A 21,014-nucleotide genomic window follows, 5' to 3' on the forward strand; every position below is an offset into this window, starting at 1 on the left:
ATTCATAGTTCACAGCTTTCAATGAAGGATATGTAGATATTCATTTGTCCCACAGAGAGTTCCTTTGGTTTCTAGTGGATCAAGAATATTTACAGCACACTGTCCTTCCCTTTGGACTAGCAGTAGCATCCAGAGTATTCACAAAGGTCTTCTCTGCGGTGGAAGCCCAAATGAGACATCAAGGTTACACAGTTTTCCCAGGTCTTGATGATTGGCTCCTAGGTAGGTCAGGTTGATGACTTTGTTCCTGCTCCATCTTCTAGCAGCACTGGGCACTTGCGTGAAGAAAGAAAAGTCTATTTTAACACCTACATGGACATGAAATTTATCCAGTGACACTGGACTCCATTTTGCAAGCGCTTTCCGCCCCATGGAAATATTTCAGTTAATGCGCAATCTGATAACACAGATTACTTGCCGACCAAGGATTACGGTCAGTGTGTGCCTCATGGATTTGTGACACTGTTCACCAGACTTCATCTACGATGCCTATAGGTCTGGCTTTTGTTGGTGTACTCACCGGGCAAGGATCACCTTAGCACCAGAGTGACTGATTACCCCTAGGGTCATCGCCTCTCATACCTGGTGGTTGAATCCAGAACGAGTGAGAGTAGGCTTCCCCTTCAACACTCCTGCCCCCAGTGCCACCATCATAACAGATTCATTCCTTCTGGGTTGGGGTGCTCAGCTGAATGCCCATGTGGTACAAAGTACCTGTGCCCCACAGAAGGCCAGACTGCACATCAGTCTGCTGGGACTAAGGGAAATGCGCCTGGCATGCAGGGCTTTTCTCCCCCTTATGCGTTCACTCCATATCCAAGTCATGTCAGACAACATCACCACAGTCTTTTACATAAATAGGACGGAGTAAGATCTCTTCCCTTCTGCCTAGAAGTGGTCAGGCTTTGGAACAGGTGCATCAGAAACCACATCACCATCCAAGCCACATACCTTCCAGGTGCTCAAAGCTCTTTAGCAAACAACCTGAGTAGACACTTCTCTGGTGATCGCAAGTGAGTGATGCACAGCTCTGTCCTGAGCAAGATACTCACTCAGTGGGGCATGCCTCAATGGGATCTCTTCGCATTCCAAATGAACAGGAAACTTCCCCTGTATTGTCCCAGAGGAGCTATGGGTCATGGCTTCCAGGGCGATGCTCTGCTGTTGGCATGGACTGATGAACTCAGATATGCTTTTCCTCCTGTTCTCCTGCTACCACAAGTATTGAAAGAGATCCATCACAACAGGGTCCCAAGCATTCTCTGAGCACCCAACTGGCCCAAACCATTTTGGTTCCTGGAGCTTCTGAGAATGTCAGTCTGTCCTCTTATCAGGATCTGCCCCTTGCCAGGAAGGGGAAAGAATCAGACTCCCCAATCCAGACCCACTCCACCTCACTGCCTGATATTTGGATGGGCATCAGAACTAGAACATTCTTGCTCAGCACCTATCCAAACTATTCTTACTCAAAGTAGGAAAGATTCAACTAGGACCTGCTAACTAGCTAAGTGGAGATGTTTCTCTACTTTGCTTGGCATAATCAGCCTTTTCCAAGCTCTTCAAATATCCCAGTCATTTTAGATTATCTCCTGATTTAAAAAAACAAAAACTCAAGTCTTTCCATTAGCTCAGAGTGATCAGTGCCTTCCTTCCTCCACTAGATGGATGTTCCATTTTCACTCACCCAACAACAGTGAAATTCATGCCAGGTTTAGTCAGGACTTTCCACCAGTGTTCAAAGCTACATCTTAATGGGACCTCAATCTTGTGCTTTCAACACTCACCAGACAACCATCTGAACACTTGGCAATATGCTCCATGTCCCACCTGTCTATGGAAGTTGCATTTTTAGTTCTTATTACCTCAGTCAGAAGGGTGAGCGAGATGAAAGCCGTCATGACAGACCCACTATATAATGTTTTTCACAAGAAAAGGTCTCCCTTTGCCTTATCCTAAAAATCCTCCCCAAGGTTATTTCTGAAATTCCATATCAATCCAACTGTCCACTTACCTGTTTTCTTCCCAAAATCCATGCCTCTGCTGAAGAGAGGAGAGAGACTTCATTCCCTCGATGGCAGTGGTGCCTGTGTTCTACATGCAAAGGACCAAACCTATCAAAAATCACCACAGCTATTTCTTGCCACAGCAGAAAGGTCATGAAGACAAGGGTATGTCTACAGTGCAATAAAACACCCATGGCTGTCCTGCGGCCGCTGACTCTGACTCAGATTGTGGGGCTGTAAAATTGCTGTATAGACTTTCAGGCTCAAGCTGGAGCCCAGGGTCTGGGACCTCCCCCCTCACGCAGTCCCAGAGCCCGGGCTCCAGTCTGAGCCCGAAGGTCTACAATGCAATTTTATAGACCCGCTAGCCAGAGTCAGCTGACACTGGCCTGATGTGGGTGTATTATTGCTGTTTAGACATATCCTAAGTGGATTTCTGGGTGCTTCATTGTGTGCTGCTAATTAGCGCATATCCCTATACCTGATGAGGTAAGGGCATTCTCCATGAGAGCACAAGCTGCCTCTGCAGCATCCCTGCAGGACGAAAAGATACTGAATATATGTGGAGCAGCTTCCTGGAGTTTCATTCACACGTTCACAAAACACTGCATGCTAGTTCAGGCCTCTGAAGAGGCTGAGTGAGAGAGAGAGCACGAGATGACCGAGGAAAGGGGGTGGGGGGCGACCCTATTAGGATGAGGAAAAGGGAAAATACATAGTGGATGGAGGAAAAGAGGGATAAGGTTATTATAGCCCATGAAGATGTCAGAGAAAGAAGCACTCCTATTCATTATCCCAAATAGCACTAGATAAAAATGAGTAGGGCTGTAGCATCATTCTAGGTGGGGGGGAATTGGGGCCTGCAAATGTTTGTTCATGTCTGTACAGTTACGGGGCCTGGCTGAAGCCTCTTTAGGTTTCGATAAGCATCCAAATTTTGGGATCTGAGCACTGAACCTTTTTAGAGGGGTTTCCCGTCATGATGTGTTTGCTATATTGATAGCAGGTTTGCATAATTGTGAGAAAATATTACAATTGCTGTAATGTTACATACGAGGCAGGGAATTAAGGGTGTAAATAGTTTTTTGATCTGGTAGGAGAGCAGACTTTTTAAGAGCCTGAAAACTATGTTTGTTGCCATGACAGGATATTTATAGTTAAATAGGAACTAAAATTCCAAAGAGCATGCACATAGTCAGCTGCAGCCAGAAATTAGAAAACTTATTCAATTGTTAGCAATTACCCAAAAGTAGGAATTGAGCAATTAAGCAGTGTTTCTGTGAGTTCCTGGCTGAATCCCTTTAAGATCAACGATTGTGTGCTAATTTTTGTTTCCTCACCTGATTAAAATACAGAAATAGCTGTCTGAACCTCCATGGAATTTGTTGAGCACTAAGACAATTTCTGCTGCATCTGAAATCAAAACTCACAGGTCTAAAAGAGTGGTGGAGCATATCGAGAAGGGGTGGGAAAGAGAGCTCAGTGGTTTCAGCATTAGCCTGCTAAACCCAGGGTTGTGAGTTCAATCCTTGAAGGGGCCATTTAGGGATCTGGGGCAAAAATTTGTCTGGGGATTGGTCCTGCTTTGAGCAGGGGGGTGGACTAGATGACCTCCTGAGGTCCCTTCCAACCCTGATATTCTATGATTCTAAGACAGACAAGATGGTAGAACTATGCAATCAGCAAAACCCTGTGATTTAGCTAGTGTCCACAGCTCGTGGAAATCAGTTATCTACTTAAAGAATAAAGCTGAAGATATTGAAAATAGAACTCAGTATATAATTTCTCAGTCTCCCTGAAGAAGTGGGAATCCTGATCCAATTAGCTATTTTAAAAAAATGAATCTCTCATCTACTAGAGCTAATGTTATAAAGGAACTAGTGAATAGATAGAATCCATTGGGTGCCAAATATGGTGGCAAAAGACAACCTTCATCCCAACCTGTAATTAGCCACCTACTTAATTTTGAAGATAGGCAGTCTTTATTTTAAAGTCTGTCATGAAAAAGATCTTTCTTACTCAAATGGGGAAAAGTTTTTTTTCTCCACAGATTTACAATGACAGAACTACTTTCAAAGGCAAGAAAATTACTCAGATCAAGGTATTAGAGAAGTTACTGTATATCCAGCAACCATGAAGAACATTAAAGGAAAAAAAACCTTTATCTTAAATAAATATAATAAAAAATGAAGCTCTGAAATTTGCAAATATTCAAGAACAGAAAATCATAGAATCATAGAATATCAGAGTTGGAAGGGACCTCAAGAGGTCATCTAGTCCAACCCCCTGCTCAAAGCAGGACCAATTCCCAGCTAAATCATCCCAGCCAGGGCTTTGTCAAGCCGGGCCTTAAAAACCTCCAAGGAAGGAGACTCCACCACCTCCCTAGGTAACGCATTCCAGTGTTTCACCACCCTCCTAGTGAAATAGTTTTTCCTGATATCCAACCTGGACCTCCCCCACTGCAACTTGAGACCATTGCTCCTTGTTCTGTCATCTGCCACCACTGAGAACAGCCGAGCTCCATCCTCTTTGGAACCCCCCTTCAGGTAGTTGAAGGCTGCTATCAAATCCCCCCTCATTCTTCTCTTCTGGAGACTAAACAATCCCAGTTCTCTCAGCCTCTCCTCATAAGTCATGTGCTCCAGACCCCTAATCATTTTTGTTGCCCTCCGCTGGACTCTTTCCAATTTTTCCACATCCTTCTTGTAGTGTGGGGCCCAAAACTGGACACAGTATTCCAGATGAGGCCTCACCAATGTCGAATAAAGGGGAACGATCACGTTCCTCGATCTGCTGGCAATGCCTCTACTTATACAGCCCAAAATGCCATTAGCCTTCTTGGCAACAAGAGCACACTGTTGACTCATATCCAGCTTCTCGTCCACTGTGACCCCTAGGTCCTTTTCAGCAGAACTGCTACCTAGCCATTCGGTCCCTAGTCTGTAGCAGTGCATGGGATTCTTCCGTCCTAAGTGCAGGACTCTGCACTTGTCCTTGTTGAACCTCATCAGGTTTTTTTCTGCCCAATCCTCTAATTTGTCTAGGTCCCTCTGTATCCGATCCCTACCCTCTAGTGTATCTACCACGCCTCCTAGTTTAGTGTCATCTGCAAACTTGCTGAGAGTGCAGTCCACACCATCCTCCAGATCATTAATAAAGATATTAAACAAAACCGGCCCCAGGACCGACCTTTGGGGCACTCCGCTTGAAACCGGCTGCCAGCTAGACATGGAGCCATTGATCACTACCCGTTGAGCCCGACGATCTAGCCAGCTTTCTATCCACCTTACAGTCCATTCATCCAGCCCATACTTCTTTAACTTGGTGGCAAGAATACTGTGGGAGACAGTATCAAAAGCTTTGCTAAAGTCAAGAAATAACACATCCACTGCTTTCCCCTCATCCACAGAGCCAGTTATCTCATCATAGAAGGCAATTAGGTTAGTCAGGCACGACTTCCCCTTCGTGAATCCATGCTGACTGTTCCTGATCACTTTCCTCTCCTCTAAATGTTTCATAATTGATTCCTTGAGGACCTGCTCCATGATTTTTCCAGGGACTGAGGTGAGGCTGACTGGCCTGTAGTTCCCCGGATCCTCCTTCTTCCCTTTTTTAAAGATGGGCACTACATTAGCCCTTTTCCAGTCATCTGGGACCTCCCCCGATCGCCATGAGTTTTCAAAAATAATGGCTAATGGCTCTGCAATCTCACCCGCCAACTCCTTTAGCACCCTCGGATGCAGCGCATCCGGCCCCATGGACTTGTGAACATCCAGTTTTTCTAAATAGTCCCGAACCACTTCTTTCTCCACAGAGGGTTGGTCACCTTCTCCCCATGCTGTACTGCCCAGTGCAGCAATCTGGGAGCTGACCTTGTGCGTGAAGACAGAGGCAAAAAAATCATTGAGTACATTAGCTTTTTCCACATCCTCTGTCACTAGGTTGCCTCCCTCATTCAGTAAGGGGCCCACACTTTCCTTGATTTTCTTTTTGTTGCTAACATACCTGAAGAAACCCTTCTTGTTACTCTTAACATCTCTTGCTAACTGCAACTCCAAGTGTGATTTGGCCTTCCTGATTTCACTCCTGCACGCCTGAGCAATATTTTTATACTCCTCCCTGGTCATTTGTCCAATCTTCCACTTCTTATAAGCCTCTTTTTTGCATTTAAGATCAGCAAGGATTTCACTATTTAGCCAAGCTGGTCGCCTGCCATATTTACTATTCTTTCTACACATCGGGATGGTTTGTTCCTGCAACCTCAATAAGGATTCTTTAAAATACAGCCAGCTCTCCTGGACCCCTTTGCCCTTCATGTTATTCTCCCAGGGGATCCTGCCCATCTGTTCCCTGAGGGAGTCAAAGTCTGCTTTTCTGAAGTCCAGGGTCCGTATTCTGCTGCTCTCCTTTCTTCCTTGTGTCAGGATCCTGAACTCGACCATCTCATGGTCACTGCCTCCCAGGTTCCCATCCACTTTTGCTTCCCCTACTAGTTCTTCCCTGTTTGTGAGCAGCAGGTCAAGAAAAGCTTTGCCCCTAGTTGGTTCCTCCAGCACTTGCACCAGGAAATTGTCCCCTACACTTTCCAAAAATTTCCTGGATTGCCTGTGCACCGCTGTATTGCTCTCCCAGCAGATATCAGGGTGATTAAAGTCTCCCATGAGAACCAGGGCCTGCGATCTAGCAACTTCTGCTAGTTGCCAGAAGAAAGCCTCGTCCACCTCATCCCCCTGGTCTGGTGGTCTATAGCAGACTCCAACTACGACATCACCCTTGTTGCTCCCACTTCTCAACTTTATCCAGAGACTCTCAGGTTTTTCTGCAGTATCATACCGGAGCTCTGAGCAGTCATACTCCTCTCTTACATACAACGCAACTCCCCCACCTTTTCTGCCCTGCCTGTCCTTCCTGAACAGTTTATATCCATCCATGACAGTACTCCAGTCATGTGAGTTATCCCACCAAGTCTCTGTTATTCCAATCACATTATAGTTCCCTGACTGTGCCAGGACTTCCAGTTCTCCCTGCTAGTTTCCCAGGCTTCTTGCATTTGTGTATAGGCACTTAAGATAACTCAATGATCGTCCCTCTTTCTCAGCATGAGACAGGAGTCCTCCCCTCTTGTGCTCTCCTGCTTGTGCTTCCTCCCAGGATCCCATTTCCCCACTTACCTCAGGGCTTTGGTCTCCTTCCCCCGGTGAACCTAGTTTAAAGCCCTCCTCACTAGGTTAGCCAGCCTGCTGGCGAAGATGCTCTTCCCTCTCTTTGTTAGGTGGAGCCCGTCTCTGCCTAGCACTCCTTCTTCTTGGAACACCATCCCATGGTCGAAGAATCCAAAGCCTTCTCTCTGACACCACCTGCGTAGCCATTCGTTGACTTCCACGATTCGATGGTCTCTACCCCGGCCTTTTCCTTGCACAGGGAGGATGGACGAGAACACCACTTGCGCCTCAAACTCCTTTATCCTTCTTCCCAGAGCCACGTAGTCTGCAGTGATCCGCTCAAGGTCATTCTTGGCAGTATCATTGGTGCCCACGTGGAGAAGCAGGAAGGGGTAGCGATCCGAGGGCTTGATGAGTCTCGGCAGTCTCTCCGTCACATCGTGTATCCTTAATCTTAAAAATAGGTTACAGGAATGCTTTGTGGGTTAAATTGTGCGTATGGGTAATACTGTTTGTCAAAAAATATATATATATTTAATTAACTTTTCTCATTAGTTATAACATACTTGGCTAGCTACAATGATGGTCATCTAATAAGTGACATTTACTGTAATATTTCTATGACAGCCTAGTTTTTGATGGTTTAGACTAATAGGAGTCTATGCTTTCTGTGTAGTCTACAGCAGTGGTTCTCAACCTGCGGGCAGCATGTAGCCCAATCAGCACACAGCTGGGCCACAGCTGTATACTAAAGGCTGCCTGGCCCTGCGCAGCAGGGTCCCGTCTGCCCAGCATGGTGGAATCTGGTGTCCCAGCCGCTTGGCCCGGCCCACTGGTGTCCAGGGTCCCAGCTGCCTTGCTGCTCAGCTCGGTGGGGTACAGAGTTGGGGCTGCCCTGCCCTGCTGGCAGGCCCTGCGTCTGGGGCTCTGCTCCTGTTCCCACTCTGTGGAGGGGTCTCTGGGTGGGGGCGTTGGGCATATGGGTCTGTAGGGTGGTTGGAGGGAGGCGCTATGGTTCTCAACCTGCGGCCCAGATAACACATTGTGGCCCACAATGATAAATAGGTTGAGAAGCTCTGGTCTACTGCAGGGGTTCTCAAACTAGGGGTTGGGACCCCTCAGGGGGGCACAAGGTTATTACATAGGGGGTCACGAGCTGTCAGCCACCAGCCCAAACCCCGCTTTGCCTCCAGCATTTATAATGGTGTTAAATGTATTAAAAAGTGTTTTTAATTTATAAAGGGGGTCGCACTCAGAGACTTGCTATGTGAAAGGAGTCACCAGTAAGAAAGTTTGAGAGTCACTGGCCTATGGACTATGTAGTAATTAAGAGGGCCTATAGAAAATACCATCTGATATTCTTATCTATAGGAAAAAATACCTGATGTCATATCTTCTCCTTAGAATCCTGTTAGTCGTTCCTTTTATGTGACTAAGATTGCTACCTCGTTTTCCTATTCTTTCTCAAGGGCATATTTTACCTTATTGATTAACCAGTTTCAGCAGTTTGGCATCCACTTTTGGCCATGGTTAATTCCATTTACTATTGCAAACAGTAAACAAAATATATAGTGCCGTAGAACCTTGATTTTATAAACATCTATCTTATGAATGGCGGAGTATATGAACAAGTTTTCTGCCACTGCATGTGACTTCAGTCCTCCAGCCAACATTCAGTCAGCTGTGCGTGTTTGAAAAGACCGATCTGGTAGCAAGGAAGAGATGCAGTTCTCTCAAAGAAAAATCAGGCACACCGTATGCATTTGTTTTCATTTGTTATGCATACTGTTATTGAATGATTAATAAATTATACACTGTACCTACTGTAATTTTGAGATGTTTTATAAACTTTTTTCTGAACTCTTATCTCCATTTAATTAATAAAATTGGGGTTCCACTATGTTTGAAAAACTCCCTCTTCTAGAAATATAAGGATATAGAAGGTGAGAGGGTTATCTGTTGGATAGATAAAGTTGTAAATCAGTTGGGAACAACTATTAGAGTATTATTTTATAGTTATTAAATGGTCCTAGTGAAATATAAATAGGTCCAGGGAGTAGTGCACAGAGCACTGCTATTAACTAATTTAGAGAGACACGGGTGAGGTCTGATTAGGAGGCCTGTAAAGGCAGCCAAGGGGTTGGCCAGCGAGCAGCACAGGAGCCAGCAAACAAAGCTGAAAACAAGGGAGTTTTGTAAGGAGAGTTTGGGAGCGAGAATGTGTGGGGTTGTGGTGGTGGTGGTTGTTCTTGACAGAAGTTTGAGAGGGAAGTTTGACAGGTACAGAGGCAGCAGTGGTAGTCACTCAAGGAATGGAAGAGAATGAAGATGATTTGATGTGGAAGCTGCAAGATGTATATTATCCTGGAGTATGTGCCTGAAAGATGCTTCATTTGTATGAAGTGCTGCCAGATAGATCGGATGGAAGAGAAGATCCAAGATTTGGAGATGCAGATTGAAACTGTTGGAATTTTGAACAGGTGATGGAGGAAGGAAAGAGGAGACTGAAGGGAAAACTCAAGACTTGTAGATGCAAGCTGGACTGGAGAACTGTGAGGGTAGAGTGCTGGATGAGGAAAGTGGCCAGCGGACGCATGTGACGACATGAACCAGGTAGAGGAAAGTGAAGAAGTGAAGCTGAGGCTAGTGAAGAAGAAATACAGCGGAGGAACAAGTTTGCTCAGTTGGAAAATGAAGAGGCGCAGCAGGCAGTAATAGAAGATGGGACGGCAAGGAAGAAGGAGAAGACTGGCTATCCCTACAAGAAGTGGGGAAGAGTCAATGGAGAGAGCCCAAGTTCAGCTCCCCTGGATAATAGAGGGTGACAAGTGAGAACAAAAGACAAGAGGACTTGTAGCCAGAAGGAATAGAAGGAGATAGGCTGGAGAATTGCACCAACACCAGGAAGAGGCAGGTCTACACGATGGGGGACTCCCTAATAACAATGGACAGGCCTGTCACTAGAGCCGATCCAGAGAACGGAAGTGTGTGCTGTCTTCCAGGAGCTAAGATACAAGATGTGGACCTGAGGATGAAGAGGCTCCTAATGGGAATAGGAAAGAATCCACTGATTGTCCTTCACATGGGAACAAATGATACTACTAAATTCTCACTGGAACGTATTAAGGGAGACTATGCTAGGATGGGAAGAACCTTAAAGAAATGGAGTCTCAGATAATCTTCAGTAGGATTCTATCTGTCCCTAGAGAGCGAAGGCAAGACAAGATGATGATGATCAGCAGATGGCTGAGGCACTGATGCTATAAGGAAGGTTTTGGGATGTTTGACCACTGGGAGGCCTTCATGGGGAGAGTAGTGTTCTCAGGGGATGGACTCCACCTGAATAGGGAGGGAAACAGACTTCTGGGTTGGAGGTTGGCTTTAAAGAGCTTTTAAACTAGGAATTCAGGGGCAGTCTGGAGATGCTTATGTATAGGGCCCTACCAAATTCACGGTCCATTTTGGTCAGTTTCATGGTCATAGGATTTTAAAAATCATAAATTTTGTGATTTCAGCTATTTAAATCTGAAATGTCAAGGTGTTGTAATTTTAGGGGTCCTGACCCAAAAAGGAGTTGGGGGAGGGATCACAAGGTTATTGTAGGGGGGGTTGCGGTACTCCTACCCTTACTTCTGCACTGCTGCTGGCAGTGGCGCTGCCTTCAGAGATGGGCAGCTGGAGAGCAGCGGCTGAAGGCCATGAATCCAGCTCTGAATGCAGAGCTGCCACCAGCAGCAGTGCAGAAGGAAGGATGGCATGGTATGGTATTGCCACCCTTACTTCTGTACTGCTGCCCACAGAGGTGGGCCCTCAGTCAGCAGCCACCACTGTCCGGCTGCCCATCTCTGAAGGCAGCAGTGCAGAAGTAAAGGTAGCAATACCTTACCATGCCATCCTTCTGCACTGCTGCTGGTGGCAGCTCTGCATTCAGAGCTGGATTCATGGCCTGCAGCCGCCGCTCTCCAGCTACCCATCTCTGAAGTCAGCGCAGCAGTATGGGTGGCAATACCGCAACTCCCTAAAATAACCTTGTGACATTCTCCTCCCCCCCCACCCCCCCCGCAACTCCCTTTTGGGTCAAGACTCCCAATTTGAGAAAAATTGATCTCCCCCGTGAAATCTGCATAGTATAGGGTAAAAGCATAAACGAGACCAGATTTCACGGTCCGTGACATGTTTTTCATGGCTGTGAATTGGGTAGGGCCCTACTCATGTAATCTCCATGCCTGATTCTGATATTGAGCCCCAGGAAAATCAAGTAAGACAGGATACAGCAATGGAGAAAGGTACAACAGAAGGTAGGAGATTAGACATCAAGAGGAAAGATCGTGTCAATACCAATGGCACTAACAGGTAGGCAATACTGATAGTAGAATGACTGCACCTAAACAGGCAAGGAATCTGGGCGAAGCCAAGCAGAAAAAACGAAGATATCTGTACACCAATGTAAGGAGCCTGGGTAACAAAATGGAGGAATGAGAATTGTTGGTGTTGGGAGTAAAACCAGATATTATAGGGATAACAGAAGCTGAATTCTTTAAGGTTTCTCATATCCCTGAATCAGTCTTTAGTGGTTGCAGCAATCAGAAATGGTAATAAATTGACCAGAGAATTATCAGATAAGAGGTACTTTCTTACAAGAGCATTTAAAACAACAACTAAATATCATGTGAACATTGTTTCCCAGTGATCTCATTTAAACACACATGAGGGATATGGAATATTAGTTCCCTTGTTGTTTTCAAGCCAGGCAGAAGTCTGAAGAGAATCTTGTTTGTTTTTTTCTTGCCATTAACACAAATGTAGGCTTTCTGAGTATCCTATTAGCATTGATTGATTATGAGTGACTTTTAGTGTAGCAAGGCAGATTTGCATTGAATTAATAATTGATTTGTAGAAATCTTTGTGAAAGAGCAAGCCTAGCTTCCCAAGAGAGCATCTGTCTTTACAAGTGGCTGCAAAACCTTAACAGTATTTCAGTATTTGATGTGGCGTTACATCATAAGTTCCCTTGCAGAGGCTTCAGTTGTGTAATAGTTACCGCACACTATTTAGTATGGTTTCTGTTTTGGATTAAATTTGAGAACAGACTGTTTTATATAACAATAAAACACTACAGCATGTACCAAGATTCTTCTTCAAGTTATCTCTACGGGTATTTCCCATCGGGATGTGCTTGTACCCATACACTGGAGATTTTTGTAAGCAGTGTCTGTGCCTAATGCACCCTTGTGTTCTGGTGTGAGAGTATATAGGGATGGGAAGACCCTCTGCTGCTCCTTCTCAACCAACTGTAGCATGAGACTGCGTGTCACAGTGTCGCCTAGCTAGCTATGCAGCGTGCTGACTTTTCTCTTTCTGACTTTGTTTCTATTTCTTTAATACAGTTATTTCAGTTTTATCATTTTTAATTTTTAATTTGACACAATTGTATGCTTTTGGGGGTGTCTCCGTCCCCCCCGTCCCATCCTTTCACCCCGTCAGGGCCTGTGTTCCTCTCAGCCCTCTACATCTGCCTGTCCTTTCTTACTGGGTTATGCCCAAGACCCCAGGCTTCAAACCCTGCCATGACTACCATGGGTCCTTTCCTCTCAGCAATGGGCATTCCAGCTGCCTTGCAAGGGCAAGGTTTGCTTCAGATGCAAATGTAGATTCAGAAAGCAGAGGGAGGACAGATTGAAACTGCTTCTTATGGAACACTGTCAGAGTCACAAGGTCCAAGTCTGTCTGTCTGTGTGTGTGTCTGTCTCTCTCTCTCTCTCTCTCTCTCACACACTCACACACACACACACCAGCCTCAACTGCTTAACTCTGGGGAACGCACCAGCCCTGGCTCTGGTAATCAAAGACCCTGCAACCCTTTAGAGTCTTCAAGATTATCTAAAATGAAGAGACCCCACTCTCCAGAAAGAGAGACTCTGAAAAGGATAAAGTCACCCTCTTGATCTGGGAATAAGGAGACCTCACATGTTGGTATGGGTACCACTGAGGATTTTTCTTCCCCTCTCCTAGTCACCTTTAAAAAAAAAAAAAAAAAAAAAAAATCAAATCTCCAGCAGACTGTGTACTGAGAAGCTTCCCAGAAAGCAATCTCGAGCGGCACCAGTGTCGAGAGCAGAATCGGAGCCTTCTAAACACAAGGACTCCTCCAAGACCACGGTCCCAAAGTCATCATCCTCTGTACCATCTTCCTCAGGTCATGGTATAGAGTGCCAGGGAGATCTTGCAATCCCTCAGCATCTACACACACATGACCAAAAAAAAAAAAAAAATACAGCATATCACAGACAGTGGTCTTGCCCAGTTTACTTTCAAACTACAAGATCAGCTGAACCACCCAGAAAGAAACCTAGTTTTTCTAAGAAAGGGCTGTCTTCTCTAGTGCCATCAGAATCAGCAACTTCTTCTGAACAGCTTTTGTGATCCACTGGTCAAGGGTCACAAGCAATCCTCGGATCATACTCTACACCAAGCCTGCCACCAGCCTGATGGGGATCATCTCTCCCATTTCCTGTCTGCCTGAGAGTTGATTACCTTGGACAGGTGGATCCTGGAGATGGTTTCAGCATGCTATTCCATCCAGTTCAGCTCCATCCATCCCTGTCCTAGGGATCCTTCTCACGAGGGTCTTTTAAGACAAGAGGTGGAATCTCTCCTATTCTTAGGAGCGATCTAACCCATTCCACTGGACTTCCTTGAGAAAGTCTTGAGAAAAGGTTCTTCTCTAGGTGCTTCCTGGTTCCCAAGAAAAGAGGAGAAAGACGACCAAATCTGGACCTCCGGACTTCGTCCTCTCACAGTGGTTCAGAATGTAACCTTACCGTGATAATTTCCTCTTTGGAGCTGGGAAATTGGTTTGTCTTCCTTGACCTTCGGGACACATGCATCCATATAGCTATGCACTCTTCCCACAAATATTTCCCACAATTTGTCACGGGCAAGGACCACTGCTACTACTGGATCCTGTCCTTTGACTTTTGACTGTGCAAAGGATCTTTACGAAGGTTCTCTCAGCTATCGCCAGCCCATCTTCATTAGATGGGAATAATAGTCTTTCCCTGCCTGGATGACGGACTTCTCAAGGGTTGCTCCTTTCTCAGGGTGCCGTCAGCAACCAACAAGGTCCTATCCCTCTTTCACTTCTCCAGCTTCCACCTCTACTTGGAATAGTCTATATTTAGACCTGTACAACAAATAGACTTCATCAGAGTCACTTTGGACTCCATTATAATCAAACCATACCTGCCCACGAATAGGTTTGCTATGATGTCCAGCCTCAGTACCATGCTACAAACCACAGCAAGGAGTTCTCCAACTCCTGGGTCATGTGGCAGCCAGTAAATGTGTAACATCCCTAGCAAGACTACACTCCTGATGTATTCCAGCTTGGCTCTGGTCTGTCTACGTCCCTCAACAAGTACAAACTGTCCTAATGGGTGTCAATACCTCAGAGGTTATTTCTCTCATTTGGGGTTCCCTGGATGTAGATCTTTTTGTGACATTGTCCGATGCAGATGCTTCTGCTTGGGAGTGCATAGTCTCAGCTTGTTGGGAGATGCCCTCCTTACCCTTGGCCTCTGTTCTTGGTCTTGCTCTTTGCTTGTCCCCCAAAGCTGTTGCTCCTTAAGGTCTTGAATACTTGAAATGAGAGATTGGTAGCCATCTTCATAGCACCGTCGTGGCCAAGACAGAGAGAGTTCCCAATTTTAGTTTGCCTGTCCCTGCAATCACCTCTTCACCGTCCTCTGACAGTGGACTGCCTCACCCAGGAATTGGGCACCATGACCCACCCCCATCTCTCATCGTTCCACATCAAGGCCTGGCCCCTAGATGGGTTTCTGATGTAGAACAAGACTGCCCTCCAGAGACCCAAACAGTACTGCTCAAGAGTAGAAAACCTGCCACCAGGAAAACTTACCTGCAGAAGTGGAAACGTTTGTAAGCCTGGCATATAGATTGTTGTGTATCTCCTCTCGAATCTCTCCTCTTACACATTCTCAATTACCTGCTACAAACTACAGGTTTATAGTTTAGCTCAGTCAAGGTTCATCTTTGCTTCCATTACAACCTTTCACCCCTCGGTTCAAGGGTTTTAGTCTTTGCTTATCTGAGCATTGCAAGATTCATTAAGGGTCTGTTTAACCTTTTACCTCCTATTAAAGAACCTACTCCACCATGGGACCTTAACTTAGCTCTCAGTGCCCTGAGAAAAGTCCTACTTGAACCTATGGGGAGCTGTTCTCATCTTCATTTGTCCTTTAAGACTTTGTACCTCATACAGAAGGATAGGAGAACTAGAAGCTCTTATGGCTGATCCACTAAACATAGTGTTCTATCACAAAACAGTGATATTGCATCCCCGCCCTTGCTTTCTACCTAAAGTTTCAGAATTTCACATTAATCAGGACACTGATCTAACGATGTCTTACTCCAAGCTCCATTACTCGAGAAACTCCACACACAGGGTGTAAGAAGCAATCTCATCTTTTACCTCAGTATGACTAAGTCCTTCAGGGCTTCTCGCAGTCTGTTTCCTTCACAGAAAGAATGAAAGGGTACCCAGTATCCACCCAGAGATTGTTGAAATGGGTGACATCTTGACCTGTTTTGAAGCCTTGGAGGTGCCTCTTTCACTGAGGGTGATTGCCCATTCCAATAAGGCTTGGTGTATCTCTGTGGTCTTATTGAAGTACATATCCATCTCAGACATTTGTAAGGGCATTTTTCCCAGCATTTTACTATTGTCCATGCTTCTAGAGTTGACATGGCCTTTGGTAATGCTATTCTACAGTGCATACTGAATCTACCTCCTCAGCACCCTCCTCCATAATTGGGCTACCACTTGTGAATCTTCTGATGTGGAGCACTCGTAGGGAGAAGGAGAGGTTACCTTGCACAGTAATTACCTTGCACGGTAATTGGAGTTCTTCTAGATGTTTTGTTCCTATGGGTTCTCCATTCCCCTTTGGGCCCTTCTTCCCTTCAGCTTCAGAGTCCTACTCTCTGGACTTTGTGGTTGAGAAGGACCTGGACAAACAGCAGCAAGCCTGCTCTATATACCCTTGTACTAGAGCACGAGGGTGTGTAGGACACAAGTGCAGACCCACACTTCTGACAAAAATCTCCAATCAAGAGTGTTTGGGCACATCCTGACTGCAGCACCCCTAAGGTTATTTGTAAGTAAATAAAAATTAAGTACAGTGATGATTAGCCCAAAGGAAAACATCTGCTACAAGTTATCATAATTCTGTATATCTGGAATGTAGCTAAGATCTAGTTGCAGCACATGGTATATGACTGAAGATAAATTGGTGAGTAGTCATTGACAATTGATGTTGAATTCATTAAGCCATCTTCTACCACATACCCGATAGTTCCATAGTCCAGCTAACTAGTTTGCAGGGCTCCACTCTGTAGATTGGGGAGGGGTCAATCCTTGAGTGCCTCTTTTTCTGGTCCCACTGCTTGGGAGATGGGATTAGGAGGAGAGAAGAAACTGTAAATTTATATAGCACAGCTGTCTTTCAGCTGAGCTGTAAGATGTTCCTGATCACTTGTCATTGGCCATTGAAGCCCACATGGCATTTTTTTCAGAAAGGTTGGGAGGTTAATCCTGATGTTATGGCTGTGTTCCATCTCTAACTTCATTACACCTACCTATGTCCCCCAAATGCTGCATATGAAATTTTTATTCACTTTGACTGAGACTGTTGAGACATTGCTGTGTGCTTCTAAACTGCTGTCACCTTCTACCTCAGAGGAAACTGCATTTCCGGCATGGGTGTATCATACCTATGCAGTATGGGTAAAATTTACAAAAGAGCCTGTCACTTAGCACTTTTGAAGATATTACTTGTGGAATAAAAAGCAGTATAAGATATTGGGATGCCAAATATATTTTTAAGCTTTACACTTTGTGTTTAATCTCCATCTCCATTATATATACTGTCTTAGAAGCTTAAAATCAAATTTCTTCCCTTATAGATCTTTTCTTGAGTATGTTCTCTTCCTCAGTTTTTTCCATTAATTTCCCTACTGTTTTTCTACTTGAATTTAAAATTGCTGTAGCTTTTTGTATATGTTCTTCTTTGTGCAAGAGCTTCAATGTCAATACAGTTTTGGAAACTGGGTTTGAATAGTGAATTCCAGCTCTAGAAGGGACACAAGCAGAAAGCATATCGTCTTGCTGTCTAACAGTTATGATTACATTAAATACTTTAGAGGGAAACGTGGATATTTTAAGAGGGGATTTTTAGAATTTAGATTCCCCAACAGAATTCTTCAGAGAAATTTACAAACATTATCTGAAGTTTGAAAGTTCTCATAAATTTTATAATTCCAATATAACCATTTCAAAGTGGGTGAAATTTGGAGCTTAAATTTTGTGCCAATACAGTCCGAGTCTGCTGTCCTTGCACAATTCTCTTTGATTTAATGCTAGCACTATTTGCAGCTCTGATTCATCTTTTCGTATATGTAAATTATATATATAAAATGACACAACAGTGAGTCTGTGCTCCTAGATTAAAAAAACAACAAAAAGCATCACCTGTCCTTTGGTAGAAAATGTCTTTACACACTCGGTATGTATAGCATGACTAAAGATCTGATATGAGTAATCACTAATAGGATATGAGTAATCACTAATCTTTCAGTTAATATATTCTGTCTGTGTGGGTGGGTGAGTGTTAATATGTACTGATTGATGGACTTCATTTTTAAACATCTTATATCTCTGATTCTACTAGAGGTTCTCCATGTCTTCATTGTTTGTCTTTTAGTTATAAAGGCTGAGTGCTCTTGATTAATTGTATCTTGTACAGAACGAAACACAGAGTAATGTATTAAATGGATTAAATTTGATGTGATATATAGTGATATATATGTATAAACAGGATATGAGTAATCACTAATCCTTCAGTTGATACACCCGAAGGGATCAGGAATATGTATACGTATGTATTCTGTCTCTGTGTGTGTCTGTGTTAATATGTACTGATTGATGGACTTTTTTGGTACATCTCATCTCTCTGATTCTACCAGAGGGTCTCCATGTCTTCATTGTTTGTCTTTTAGTTATAAAGGCTGAGTGCTCTTGATTAATTGTATCTTGTACAGAACCAAACACAGAGTAATGTATTAAATGGTTAAATTTGATATGATATATAATGATATATATAACATCTTTAACTGAAACACTTTTCCCCCTTTTCTCTTCAGATGTGTGGTCAGCAGGCTGTGTATTGGCTGAACTGTTACTTGGACAACCAATCTTTCCAGGCGACAGTGGTGTGGATCAGTTGGTGGAAATAATCAAGGTATGGAATTCAAGTTACTCTTGGGTCGCCACCTCGCTCCTTGAACATAGATATATTGCACACAAAAACTAGGTTAAAAGAACATTATTAAGATTGCAAAGTAAATCACTTGAAAGTTAGAATTAAGGTTCTAGTTCCTAATGTGATCTCTCTCCTCTCCCCTCCACTGGCTTCCAGGCACCTCATCCAATCTCTCTCCCCTCTTACCTCATCCTTGGCTCCTTATCCCAGTCTGTTCACTCTGCCTGGCCCAGCCCAGAGCAGCTGGGAGCAGCAATTACAGGGGAAATGCTTCTGTCCCCCACCTCCAATTAGCCCTGCACTGGAGCATGCTCAGCCACTCTTGTGGGGATGTCAGTTGCACTGTCTGGCCATAGGTAGGATCTGATAAGTGATGGAGCATGGTCATTCAGCCTGTAGGGCTGGTGCACTGGCAGTTTAGTCAGCACTTTGAGCTGTGAGGGGCTCTAGTGTGCTCAGAGAGAATTCAGTCTTCACAGATTTTAGCTGCTAAAATCAAAGTCTGTTCTGAGCATGTGCAAACTGCAGTTTTTCAGTGGCTTGTAACTTAGTGAGATTTAGGTGGATTTTCATGGTGACAGCAAAAATACTTCAGAGCATGGGGGTCTTAAGGCATTTCAAGGAAAATAATCTCAATTTTTTAACATGAGCAAAACCTATTTTTCCCTAGCCTCATTCTTGAAAATGGTTGAACCATTTTTGCTGAAATTTTCCAAAAAAGATTGGCCTACAGCTGACCCCTGGCATGGAAAATTTCAGCCCAGAGCGTTAGTTTTGTCATGTTATAAGTAACTTAAAACAGGATCTTTGCCCGACGCTTCCCACTAATCTTAATAGGAGATGCTAGCAGCAGAGCCTATAACACAATTAGAAAAAAGTAAAAATCTAGATAGGAACAGATTTGCCTGCTGTCCCTGTAGCACCTTAGCCTGTGAACATGTCATAACTCACAAGTTAAGCAAGTTTAAGCTGGGTCAGTACTTGCAGAGGAACCCCAAAGGAAAACTTGGGAGACTCTGACAAGAAGTGTTGGTGATTCCTTAAGTGGTAGGTTCCTTTTAAGTTGTACTGAAACAGTGTCCTAGTGTGGTGTGGTGCTTCTCACAATGCCATTCTTTTGTATGAGATGTAAAATTTACAGTTGCAAACATTTGTGACCATTAAAGATACAAAGCATTGCTTGCAAAAAGTTGTGGTATTTGCTCTGGAATCCCTGTTTGGCTAGGTCCCTAGATTTCCCCCTGTAGTTTCATAAATATGTGGTATTCACACTTTGCCCTAAACTGTTATGAACAGCTAGTATGGTCTGCTCCCTAATCCACTTTAATCATTTCATTGATGAATATTGTCTGTATATCAATATATAGTTTCTTCAGGAGTAAAGATATTATGTAAATATAAGATCATTTAATTGTACATCAGGGTGACATAGTCCAAAAAGTCACATCTCGCTCCCTTAGAAATCTGGTTATTTCAATAAAACAGATCTATCTAGAGTTAATGGGTGTGCTTTGCCTTTCCATTGACTTGGTTCTGAGCAAGGAGAAATATAGTATTTAGAAGAAAGATGTATTCTGGTTGACAGGCTGTCTGCCAGCCAGAGTTCATGGATTGGCATAATGCTTGTGTAGTTATTTTTTATTATTTGTACAGTATCAGCCAGTCAGTATAGGAAGTGTTCATCCATGACTCATAACTGTACAGAATCCATGTAGAGACAAGGTGGGTGAGGAAATAGCTTTTATTGGACCAGCTTCTGTTGGCGAAGAGACAAGCTTTTGAGCTACACAGAGCTCTTCTTCGGGATCCATGTATTCAGTTTGACTGAGATGATTCTGTTTAGCTCAATTTAGTATAAACACAAAGGAAGAAGAGAAACAATTTAGTAGCATTTTCACTGCATGTAGATCTTGTACAGATTTTAAACACCACCTTCATAAATTTTATCCTCCTTTTTAATTGACAGAGCCATAGCGGAATATAAAGAGTACAGGTGTTAACAGTTTTTTCTATCATAGTTGGAAGAATGTGCATTCTGGAAGCTTGGACTTTCAGTGAGCTGTATTTGAGATGGTTTTCCACTCAGCAGAAGTAGGTTCCTGGAGCATTGCTCTAACTGGACATGGAAATCCTGAATGATCGTATTGTCCCATTATTAGATGAAAATCAAAAATTGGTACATGCCCCCCTAGATATACATATTAACAATTATACATGTAAGATGTACTCCACTGTGTAGTAAACCCTGAGATCTTCACTTGAGAAGACACAGTGGTAAGAGAGTATCTAGAGAGCAATTATCAGAGGGGTATTCTGATTCTTGCCTGCATATTTATACCTGCCTCTGGAAATTTCCCTTACATGTGTCTGATGAAGTGGGTATTCCCCCACGGAAGCTTATGCTCCAATACATCTGTTAGTCTTAAAGGTGCCACAGGACCCTCTGTTGCTTTTTCCAGAGAGCAATGACTATGATGAAGTGCTAGATGGCATGTTCTCTGACCAGC

At 43.9% G+C, this 21,014-nt stretch overlaps 1 protein-coding gene across 4 annotated transcripts in view; it reads left to right on the top strand.

Moving 5' to 3' along the window:
- GSK3B (glycogen synthase kinase 3 beta) overlaps nt 1-21,014 on the top strand; it is a 239,654-nt gene that overhangs the window by 160,654 nt on the left and 57,986 nt on the right. For all 4 annotated transcript variants that reach the window (XM_054043189.1, XM_054043181.1, XM_054043199.1 and 1 more), the window contains exon 7: nt 18,389-18,486. In XM_054043189.1, coding sequence (XP_053899164.1) covers nt 18,389-18,486 — 98 coding nt within the window. The remainder of the gene's footprint in view (nt 1-18,388; nt 18,487-21,014) is intronic.

Source organism: Malaclemys terrapin, chromosome 1 (genome assembly GCF_027887155.1).
Source record: "Malaclemys terrapin pileata isolate rMalTer1 chromosome 1, rMalTer1.hap1, whole genome shotgun sequence".
Classification (NCBI taxonomy): Eukaryota; Metazoa; Chordata; order Testudines; family Emydidae; genus Malaclemys; species Malaclemys terrapin.